At 48.9% G+C, this 11,817-nt stretch overlaps 1 protein-coding gene across 1 annotated transcript; it reads left to right on the forward strand.

Moving 5' to 3' along the window:
• Positions 1–353: 353 nt before the first annotated feature.
• Positions 354–11,686, forward strand: TMEM11 (transmembrane protein 11). The gene is made up of 2 exons (XM_081337908.1): positions 354–622; positions 11,030–11,686. The coding sequence occupies exons 1-2, from the start codon at positions 369–371 to the stop codon at positions 11,544–11,546; spliced, it is 771 nt and encodes a 256-aa protein (XP_081194034.1). The 5' UTR covers positions 354–368; the 3' UTR covers positions 11,547–11,686.
• Positions 11,687–11,817: the final 131 nt, after the last annotated feature.

The raw sequence follows: 11,817 nt of genomic DNA on the forward strand, positions 1-11,817 counted from the left end.
TGTTGTTTTTTTTTAAATTTTGGTTTATTGTTTATTTTCCACTGCAAACGTGCATTCCGAAGCCCGAGAAACGAGGTGCCGCGCTCTCATTGGCTGAGCCGCGCGAAGTGGGCGGAGCCAGGACTCCTGCCAGGCTCCCATCCGCTCTCCGGAGCGTGGGTAAATCTCTTCTCCCCGCCCCTCGTGCTCTCCGGGAGCCTCCCACCTGGACCACACCGCGCCCGCCCTTCTCTGGGAAAAGTAGTTTTCCCCGTCCCTTCTTCCGCCGGCCTCCCCTTGCGGCGGAACTCCATTTCCCAGGAGGCACCGCTCGCGCTCTTGTTTCCCCCCCCCCTCTTCCCTTCCCGCCCGCCGCCTCCTGCGCCAAGATGGCTGGAGTTTGTAGTTTGAGCGAGAGGAAGAAGCCGTTGCCCGGGCTTCCTCCTCGCCCTCTTCCCGGACTCCGTTTCCCGGCGGCCCTCGCGAAGCGCCTCCCTCGGCCGCCTTCTCCGCCCTCGGCTCGGCGCCGCCGCCGTCCCCCCTTTTCGGCGGAGACATTTGCGAAGCCTTTTCCCAAGATGGCGGCCTGGGGAAGGAGGCGAGCGGGGCCCGGCAGCTCCAGCGGCGGCGCCGCCCGGGAGAGGTGAGTCCCGCCGCTCCGGCCGGGAAAGCCGGGCCGCCTCGCCCCTCTCAGCCGGGCCCGTGTCCGGGGGAGGTGGGAGGAAAGCGGCGCCTGCACGCCTCCCCGCTCGAGCAGAGTCCCTCCAGCCTCGGAGGACTACAACGCCCATCGCCCCCAGCCTGGCTGAGCTGCCCCGTCGGTCCCTTCCCCCTCCAGTCTTCTGAGATCTATCCGCCCCTCCCCTCAAGCCAGCCATGGGGGGGAGGGCGGTGGGTTGCACGTTCTAATTAAACCGGGGAGAGGGGGAGATCCCGTCGATAGGGAGGCTGGGGATGATGGGGAGGAAGGTCCGAGTTGAGCTGCCAGGGCTTTTGAAGGTGGGGGAGGGGGGAGAGAGACCAGCTTTGGGAGAGGGCAGGAGGGAGGGAGGGATTTGGGGGGAGGAGGAGGAGGTGGGGGGTTGAGGCTGGTCGTGTGAACCAGTCACGCGTTGTGAGAATGACCTTGGGAGGCAGGAGGAAGATCCGCGGGCTGGACAAGGGTCAGAGGAGAGGCCAAAGCAGGAATTGGGGGTGGGGGGGGAGGAGGGAGAAGGAAGCCTCAGAAGGGCCCCTCCTAGTTTTGGGGAAAAGATCAAAGTAATTGGGGTTGGGGGGGGGGAATGTGGGTGAGAAAGACTTCCAGCCCCTGCAAGATCCTGTTGGGGTAACTTTACAATAGAGAGAGAGATGGGAGTTCTCCTGGGTGTGCTTTTAGTCTGGACTACCTAGCAGGGGTGGTATGTAATAATAGTAATAATAATGCTGCCTCCGCTATCCAGATGATAAGAAAGACCAAAAAAGTCCGCATAGTGGACGTGGCAGTGCCTGGAGACAGCAGAACAGAAGAGAAAAGAACTGGAGAACATAATAAAACACAAAGGCCTGCAAATAGAAATGGAACGATTGTGGCAAAGGCAAGCGCGGGTGGTACCAATAGTAATAGGCGTCTTGGGTGCAATCCCAAAACAACTGGAGCACCACATGGGCACCCTTGTCATTGACAAATTCGCCATCGGTCCATTGCAAAAAGCGGCCTTACTGGGAGCAGCTTCCATTCTGCAACATCCATCAAACATCCACCTCTGCCTATCTCGGGTCCTTGGTAAGGATACGTAGACAAAAATGCCAAATCCAATCTGGACGTCTGGTTGACTGCGTGGATTAATAATAATAATAATAATAATAATAATAATAATAATAATAATAATAATAATAATAATAATAATAATAATAAGTAGTAGTAGTAGTAGTAGTTGGAAGGGACCTTGGAGGTCATCTAGTCCAAGCCCCCGCTCAGGCAGGAAACCCTCTACCGTTTCAGACAAATGGTTGTCCAATCTCTTCTTAAAAACTTCCAGTGTTGGAGCATTCACAAGGGTAGAAGCTGGGTGAGGGGGGAATTTGATGGAACAACCCATGAAAGGGGTTTTTTTCCCCCCACTGTCCTATTAATGCAGCTGCAAGAAAATGATATTGGGGGGGCGGGGGTCCTGGGTGGCTGTGGCTGTCGGAAAGAGGGGAGGCTGGGAGCAATGAAAGGAAAGGATGAAGATATTTGGTGTGCTGGTTAGAGGCGGGTGTGAAGTTGTGTTTGTCCTGTGGGAAGTGCTGGGTGAGAAAGGAAAGAGTCCAGCTGTTTTTGGAAAGGCCCACGTTTTGTGAAAAAGGGCGGTCTTAAGGCTGGGAAGGGAGGAACAATAATGATTAGATTTTTTTTTTAATCCCTCTGGGTTTATACATCAGTGAAGGCAGTGAGCATACTTCACTGTGAGTTCATTGGGAGGGTGGGAGAATGTCAGAAGGGAAAAGTTGAGATCCACCTTCGGCTGAGAAAGTTCTCTCGCCTTTTCTCTCCTACATGTCGGAAGCAGGAGGACACCCGTGCCCTTGCAGGTGCCTTTCTGAAGGGCGCTCTTAATTTATTTTTACAGACATTTTATAAAAAAGATTACAATTAAAAAGATGAAAAACTAGTACAAAAGAAAAAGATAGAAACTGCAAAAAAGGGGGGGAAACCAATATACAATGCTTTGGTAAGGCCACACCTGGAATCCTGCATCCAGTTTGGGTCACCACGATGTAAAAAAGATGTCGAGACTCTAGAAAGAGTACAGAGAAGAGCAACAAAGATGATTGGGGGACTGGAGGCTAAAACATATAGGGAACGGTTGCTGGAATTGGGTATGTGTAGTTTAACGAAGAGAAGGGTGAGGGGTGACATGATAGCAGTGTTCCAGTATCTCAGGGGCTGCCCCAAAGAAGAGGCAGTCAAGCTATTCTCCAAAGCACCCGAAAGCAGGACAAGAAGCAATGGATGGAGACTAATCAAGGAGAGAAGCAACCTAGAACTAAGGAGAAACTTCCTGACAGTGAGAACAATTAACCAGTGGAACAACCTGCCTCCAGAAGTGGTGAATGCTCCAACACTGGAAGTTTTTAAGAAGAGACTGGACAGCCATTTGTCTGGAATGGTATAGGGTTTCCTGCCTGAGCAGGGGGTTGGACTAGATGACCTCCAAGGTCCCTTCCAACTTATTATTGTTATTGTTATTAGTAAAGGAAAAGAAGCCTATAAAGAAATAACCTCTCTCTCCATCACAAGAACAAACTATTTTAATAACTTATCGCCTTCTTTTAAAATATAACAAGTGATCTCGTCTTCCCGTTTCCCATCACTTACTTACAAATCCGTAAAGCAAGGGGTCTTCAAACTGCGGCCCTTGAAACGTGACTTGTGGACTTCAACTCCCAGAATTCCTCAGCCAGCATCATTGGCTTTTCTAGCAAGGTAGAAAAATGGACAGAAGGATATTTTGTTGGCATGGTAAATAAAGAGTCTTTAAGTATTGTTTGGAGGAAGGGAGTGCGTGAGCTCCTGAATGAAAAGCGGGGGAAAAAATTATTTTTATTTTGTTCCTCTCAGGTGACTTTCTGAAAATAACAATAATAATAATAATAAGTTACAACCCAACTATTATGTAACGAAGTCTGAAAACTGCAACTTAATTTTTATTCCACTGCCCAGTTTCAAACTTGGCAACAAGCTTTTTCTCGCTTCGTGGTGTGGCTTCTTGCATGATTGGCTGTGAGGTGCTTTTTTTTTAAATTGTTCTGAAGTTAAAATAGTCGGATCTGCAAAGGCATGAAAGAAAAAGAGCTTAATTTTTTTCCCCCCAGGGAATACGTTATTTGTCATATAAATGTATGTAAGGATACCAGAAGATATTAAAACCAGAGCCTGCTCTAGAGAACTTTGCTACCGATACTTGCATGCTGTCAATTGCCCCTCAACAGACTAGATCAACCCCAGGTGAATTTTGTTACCAAGGGGTTGCAAATCAAAAGATGACATCATCGTTATCTAGCTTGCATTTCTTAGGTTGCGCTTCAACAGGGTTAACCATTAAACTGCAGTGAGGAAATGAGGGTTGAAGCAGGTGCTTTATTGCTCCAGTCTCTCTAACTGATTTATTTTTATTGATTTACTAGATTTTTTTTTAATCTCGTCTTTATAAGTAACTCACAGGAGCAAACATACCTAATACTCCTTCCAACGCCTGTTTTCCCCATAACAACAATCCTGGGAGGTAGGTATGGCTGAGAGAGAGAGGGGGGGGGAGGGAGGGGAACTGGCCCAAAGTTACCCAGCTGTCTGTCATGCCCATGGCAGGACTAGAACTCACCGCCTCCTGGTAATTGGCCCAAAGTCACCCAGCTTGCTTTCATTGCTAACGCAGGACTAGAACTCACAGCCTTCTGGTAATTGGCCCAAAGTCGCCCAGCTGGGTTTCATTGCTAATGCAGGACTAGAACTCACAGCCTCCTGGTAATTGGCCCAAAGTCGCCCAGCTGGCTTTCATGCCCATGGCAGGACTAGAACTCACAGCCTCCCGGTAATTGGCCCAAAGTCACCCAGCTCGCTTTCATTGCTAACGCAGGACTAGAACTTACAGCCTCCTGGTAATTGGCCCAAAGTCGCCCAGCTGGCTTTCATGCCCATGGCAGGACTAGAACTCACAGCCTCCTGGTAATTGGCCCAAAGTCACCCAGCTCGCTTTCATTGCTAACGCAGGACTAGAACTCACAGCCTCCTGGTAATTGGCCCAAAGTCACCCAGCTGACTTTCATGCCCATGGCAGGACTAGAACTCACAGCCTCCCGGTAATTGGCCCAAAGTCACCCAGCTCGCTTTCATTGCTAACGCAGGACTAGAACTCACAGCCTCCTGGTAATTGGCCCAAAGTCGCCCAGCTGGCTTTCATGCCCATGGCAGGACTAGAACTCACAGCCTCCTGGTAATTGGCCCAAAGTCACCCAGCTCGCTTTCATTGCTAACGCAGGACTAGAACTCACAGCCTCCTGGTAATTGGCCCAAAGTCACCCAGCTCGCTTTCATTGCTAACGCAGGACTAGAACTCACAGCCTCCCGGTAATTGGCCCAAAGTCACCCAGCTCGCTTTCATTGCTAACGCAGGACTAGAACTCACAGCCTCCTGGTAATTGGCCCAAAGTCACCCAGCTGACTTTCATGCCCATGGCAGGACTAGAACTCACAGCCTCCCGGTAATTGGCCCAAAGTCACCCAGCTCGCTTTCATTGGTAACGCAGGACTAGAACTCACAGCCTCCTGGTAATTGGCCCAAAGTCGCCCAGCTGGCTTTCATGCCCATGGCAGGACTAGAACTCACAGCCTCCTGGTAATTGGCCCAAAGTCACCCAGCTCGCTTTCATTGCTAACGCAGGACTAGAACTCACAGCCTCCTGGTAATTGGCCCAAAGTCGCCCAGCTGGCTTTCATTGCTAACGCAGGACTAGAACTCACAGCCTCCTGGTAATTGGCCCAAAGTCGCCCAGCTGACTTTCATGCCCATGGCAGGACTAGAACTCACAGCCTCCCGGTAATTGGCCCAAAGTCACCCAGCTTGCTTTCATTGCTAACGCAGGACTAGAACTCACAGCCTCCTGGTAATTGGCCCAAAGTCGCCCAGCTGACTTTCATGCCCATGGCAGGACTAGAACTCACCATCTCCTACTTTCCAGCCTGGTGCCTTAACCACAGCACAAAACTGCTCTAATACAAAGCAAAGAGTGCATTTTATTATTAGTCTCCTACATGCTCTCCAGAGCAGATCCTACTCTAAAGTATGTTTCCATTGTATTCTGGGATCCCATCCAGAAGTTACAAGGGCACACCCTGCCTTGTGTTTATTAATATTTATTTGTTCTATAAAGTTTCTGCCCCAATTGTTGGAAATGTCCGCTTCCTTCCTCACCCAAAGAAGAATTAGCTGTGAGTGTTTTTATGTTCACCCTGGGAAACATACTCGCTGGCTGATTTTTTTATTATTATTATTATCATCCATATTTCTGAAAATCTAGGAGGAGGCATTCTTGTCATGTAGGTTTCCAAGCAGCTGTCCAGAAAATTCTTCTTTGAACCATGTGGTGAATTCAGATCTCATGTTTCGAGGCAAGTGATAGCTGCATCCTAGTGGATTCTTTCCTTAGAGTTCTCCCACATCATTTTTCTTTCCTCAAACGTCCGCAAGAGTCTCTGGCTGCAGCTAGGAATGTAGTTTAGATATAGTAAATTATGTTCAGCCAATATCTGGACCATTTTCACAATGGTCCAGTCCTTTCCATCTGGCTATGGGTATGAAAGGACTAATATTAATGGGATTAATAATACCCTATTGCAGGGGTGTCCAACCGTGGCAACGTTTAAGACTTGTGGACTTCAACTTCCAGAATTCCCCAGCGAGGGGAATCCTAGGAGTTGAAGTCCATAAGTCTTAAGTTAAGACACCCCTGCCCTACTGCATTGTTTCTCAACCCTGGTTGCTTCAAAATAGGTTGGACTTAATTCTGGGAGTTGAAGTCCACCTGTTTTAAAGTTGCCAGGGTTGAGAAACCTCTTAAATTTCTTGAGTTACAGAAGGAGCAAAAGTACTCTAATTTAGTTCAACGTATCGGACTCGTCTGACTTTAAGCCCTTTTGATAGGGGAGGCCAAAGTTTTCTACTCAAATACAACATTTGTGGAGCAATAGGAAACTGAACAGATGGCTCTAACGCTTATTGGCCTGGGTGGACCTGAAATTAGGTTACATAATAAATCTAGTGCTCAATTAATTGCCAGAGTTCTTTGATAGTACTTTAGCTCCTGCCTTATGTTAATCCATAATGTGTGTTTATGTGACCTGTGAATCCAGCCCGTTGTGGTTTATTTGGGAAGCTGTGTCTAGACTGTAGGTTAGCTTGATACGTGTGCAGTCCCAGCTATAAGCAGAGTATTACTCAACCACTGTTGATTTTAATTTGTTAGGGACATTTGGTTTTGCGCCTAGATGTTTGGCTTGGAGCAATGCAAGTTACATTCCAGAATCTTCATGGGCCTTGGTCTAAAGACTCAGTTGTTACATCTAAAAATGCATTACAGTTCCTCTCTCTCACACACACACCCCGTTTAACGGTATGTGAATCTCGAGAGATTGCCTGCGGTTTTCTTGGCAAGGTTTTTCAGAGGTGGTTTGCCGTTACGTCCTTCCCAGGGTTGAGAGAAAGTGACTGGCCCAAGGTCGCCTAGCTGGTTTTGTGCCTAAGACAGAACTGGAACTCACTATCTCCTGGGTTGTAACCTGGTTACACAAACACTGGTTTTCACTTACAGATTTAGGAGTAGGTAATCAATTTAAGATCACTGCAGATGGGGACTGTAGCCAAGAAATTAAAAGACGCTTGCTCCTGGGGAGGAAAGCCATGGCAAATCTAGACAGCACACTAAAAAGCAGAGACATCACCCTGTCAACAAAAGTGCGTATAGTCAAGGCTATGGTCTTCCCAGTTGCAATGTATGGCAGTGAAAGTTGGACCATAAGAAAGGCTGAGCGCAAAAGAATTGAGGCCTTTGAACTCTGGTGCTGGAGAAGACTCCTGCGAGTCCCTTGGACTGCAAGGCAATCAAACCGGTCAGTCCTAGAGGAGATCAACCCTGACTGCTCTTTAGAAGGCCAGATCCTGAAGCTAAAACTCAAATACTTTGGCCACCTAATGAGAAGGAAGGACTCACTGGAGAAGAGCCTAATGCCGGGAAAGGTTGAGGGCAAGAGAAGAAAGGGACGATAGAGAATGAGGTGGCTGGATGGAGTCCCTGAAGCAGGAGGCCTGAGCTTAAAGGGACTCCAGAAGATGGTAGAGGACAGGAAGGCCTGGAGGAACGTTGTCCATAGGGTCGCGATGGGTCGGACATGACTTCACAGCTAACAACAATCTCTGTGTTACATTATCCTTCTGTACTCCGGTTTTGTGTAAAACTGGGGCCTGTTAGACTGCTGAGCCCTTTGTTTCATAGTTTAAATGTGTGTGGCTGCTTCAGTTTTGCAATGTAGGTTTCAGACATAAATTATTGGTTTAATTTTTTCCCCCTCTTGTGAACCTGGGTGCCTGTAATTAACACAACAGCCATCTCTGGCTGTTTTAATAAGCACTTTCTGAATGTTTGGAAAGTGCCAAGAAAGCAATAAATATTATTAATTGATCCTTACCCCAACTGGTTAGATCATTAGATATTTGTTTTTTCCCCCCATATGCCTAAATCTCCGTGTTTGCCGGGCACATCTGTTGCATGGTGTTTTTGTTTTAAAGGGCATTTTTGCGTGACTTAAGAGAGGTTCACTCTCTCGCTTTTATTTTCAAAACTTTGCTTAGTCCAACGGGATAGAATGGAATAGGAATATAATAATTTTTTTATTATGAGTAGAGTAGAAAGTGCAAAGCATTTCCTCTCCTTTCATGCAAGCTCCAGCTTGCATTTCTCCATAGCGATCCTCTGCTTAAAGAACCGAACGTTTCTTGGAAGGGAAGCATGTTCTGGCTGACCTAGGAAATACAGGCAGTCCCCAATTTACGGCCACCATGGAGCCGCAAAATTTCTGTCAGTGAGTATGAGAGTTGTTCGGCGGGTTTTGCCCTGTTTCGCAACTGGTACATGCCAGTTGCCAAGCACGTGAATGTTGATCACGTGATCCCGGGGACGCCGCGACCGTTGTGCGAAAAACCTTCACGAGTCACTTTTTGTCCGTGCCGTTGTAACTTCGGTCCTTAAACAAACGTTCGCAAGTAGAGGAATACCTGTGCTCCTAGGTGAGATGGTCAGGGTTAGGGTTAAGACTCGAAAATAGTACAAAGAACGTGAAAGGATACGGATGAGTTGTGTGCGCGACATTAGCTGCACACACACACACACAGAGGCATCGGCGGATATTTCCTGGATCAATCTTAAAATACGCTTCTAAGGTTAGCTCGCCGTTTTATCAAAATAAACGGTCTGTTTGAGCAGCCAGCCGAGATTGAAATTTCCAGTCGTAGCTCCTGGAAAGCGATGAATTCTTCCTTTGTGGACAGTTGCGGTGTCTCACGACATTCAAGTCACACGGTACAAGGTCGACCAGAAGAGTTTACATGAGTTCACAGAATCCTCTGACAACGTTGGGACACCCCCCAACAAATATATAATAGCATTAAATTTGCTGCTCAAGCCGTAGGAACAGCTGGGTGGGATCGGACTTCAAATAGGGCAGCAGGCTGTTCCCCACCTGACGTCTCTGGAAACCCGTACTGTCCATCCATAGTTTCCTCCTGGCTCGTGTTTCTCTTCCCGTAGGCTCAGTGGGTTAGGACGCTGAGCTTGTCGATCGGAAGGTCGGCAGTTTGGCGGGTCGAATCCCGAGTGCCGCGTAACAGAGTGAGCGCCTGTTACTCGTCCCAGCTTCTGCCAACCTAGCAGTTCGAAAGCACGTAAAAAATGCAAGTAGAAAAATAGGGACCGCTACGGTGGGAAGGTAACAGCGTTCTGTGCGCCTTTGGCGTCTAGTCTTGCCGGCCACATGACCACGGAGACGTCCTCGGACAAGCGCTGGCTCTTCGGCTTTGAAACGGAGATGAGCACCGGCCCCTAAAGTCGGAAACGACTAGCACGCATGTGCGGGGGAACCTTTACCTTTACCTTTAGGTATAAATAGAACCTATAACGGCATTGTGGACTTCCAACTCCCAGAATTCCCCATCTAGTGCAACTGGGTGGAGGAATTTTGGGACTTGAAGTCCACCCATCTTCAGAGTTGCCAAGGGTGAGGATCGCAGCTCTGTAGATTTCTTCTCTCCTAGGCGGAAAATTGGGTTAGGGAAAAGACTTGGCCAAACCAGTCACAATTCACACCATTCGTCTCTGCCTTAACTGACGCCAGCATTCGTGATGGGCGCTAAACAAATGCCACGAGACACCCCCCCTAATCCTGCTTTTGTTAGGGACGGGAAGCCCCGGAGCATGAATGCGTTGAATAAAGAGCAGCTCTGAAGCCGGGTCACATCCTGGCCTGAACAAAACAGACCTTTCTCTGTCTCTTTGGTATAGTTTAGATTTTGTGAAAAGCTTTTTTTTTCCTTCTTTTTTTTTTGTCCCCTGACTCGGTGGCTTGCAAATGTGCTAAGTTGATAAGCCCACTTGTTTTTTGCTGACGTGTTCCGACAGAAGAGCTGGGTGCTGGTCTGGCGATATCAAAGCCCTGAGGCCTCTTTATAAAAACACTCGGGAGACCCACAGAGTCCCACCCACTTCACAGGTTCAGCGTGACAACTTTGGCTCCTCAAGGCTTTGAAGTGACTTTCCAGCGGCCTGATAAGTCGAATTGAGGCAAGTGGGGCTTCCCAGCCAGACAAACCGGCCAATCTTTCAACCTGTTAAGATTTTCCCAATGAATTCTTCGATTCCTCCCAGCAATGAACGGGGGGCCTCCCAAGATCTTCACGTTTATGACCACGCAGTTCATAAATTAAACAGAACATCCGCCGTAAAGCCCCCCCCCCAAAAAAGGCTGCCACGCTTGCCACGGTTTGTTGCACTTTAGGGCCAAAGTTGTTCTGAGCGCGCTGCTTGGGATGCCGGCGAACGATACTGGGGGTTGCCATGGAGGGGAGGGGGGGCCCCAGAGAGAGACCCATCTCTGCAGTCACAACATGGTGCAATTTGCTTCCACTCTGGAATTAAAGTTGACCCATTTGAGCTGTCATTAGAACACAGTATTGCAGGCTAACTCTGCCCACTGCCAGGAGTTCGATCCTGGCCAGCTCAAGGTTGACTCAGCCTCCCGTCCTTCCGAGGTCGGTAAAATGAGGACCCAGATCGTTGGGGGCAACAAGCCGATTCTGTAACCGCTTAAGAGAGGGCCGCAAAGCACTGTGAAGCGGTATATAAGTCTTAAGCGCTACGGCTATATTTATGGTGTCAACGACGGGCTGCCAAGGGCCCCCTCGAAGAGAAGAGCAGAGCAGGGCAGGGTTAGGCCTGTCCATGCACCCCTCTTGAGTAACTCTGCCCTTTCTTCCAACAGGGTCTCCCTGTCTGCCACAGACTGTTACATTGTTCACGAAATCTACAACGGGGAGAACGCCCAGGACCAGTTTGAGTACGAGCTGGAGCAAGCCTTGGAAGCCCAGTACAAGTACATTGTGATTGAGCCCACCCGCATCGGGGACGAGACGGCTCGCTGGATCACGGTGGGGAACTGCCTGCACAAGACGGCGGTGCTGGCTGGCACGGCCTGCCTCTTCACCCCCCTGGCTCTCCCCGTGGATTATTCCCACTACATCTCTCTGCCGGCCGGCGTGCTCAGCGTGGCCTGCTGCACCCTCTACGGGATCTCTTGGCAGTTCGACCCCTGCTGCAAGTACCAAGTGGAATACAATGCCTACAAACTCTCTCGCTTGCCCTTGCACACGCTGACCACCTCCACCCCGGTCGTGCTAGTGAGGAAGGACGATCTGCACAGGAAGAGACTGCACAACACAATAGCACTGGCGGCCCTGGTGTACTGTGTAAAGAAGGTGTACGAACTCTACGCTGTATGATTGCGGCCGAGAAAGGGGGAAACCCGTCAGAACCAATAAGGTGTATTAAGGACTCCTACAGGAACATTCGACTTTTTTTTTTCTCCTTCCCTCTTGAAGTGGTGCCTGGAAAGCCGTTTTGGTTTACCCGATTATTATTATTATTGTTGCTTTGGTTATTATTTTCTCTCTTTTTTTTGGGAGGGGGGGAAAAGAAACAATCACACGTCACAGATGCATCAAGGGATTTCTGTTATTTTTGTATGCCACGCCCCCCCCCCCCCAGACCTAG

This window comes from Vipera berus (genome assembly GCF_964194415.1).
Source record: "Vipera berus genome assembly, chromosome: 13".
NCBI classification, from domain to species: Eukaryota; Metazoa; Chordata; class Lepidosauria; order Squamata; family Viperidae; genus Vipera; species Vipera berus.

What these genes read in the sequence shown, in the direction of transcription:
- TMEM11 (XM_081337908.1), top strand. Translation starts at nt 369, where the DNA reads ATGGCTGGAGTTTGTAGTTTGAGCGAGAGGAAGAAGCCGTTGCCCGGG. An exon ending in GGCGGCGCCGCCCGGGAGAG is followed by an intron (nt 623 to 11,029) that starts GTGAGTCCCGCC and finishes TTCTTCCAACAG; the next exon opens with GGTCTCCCTGTCTGCCACAG.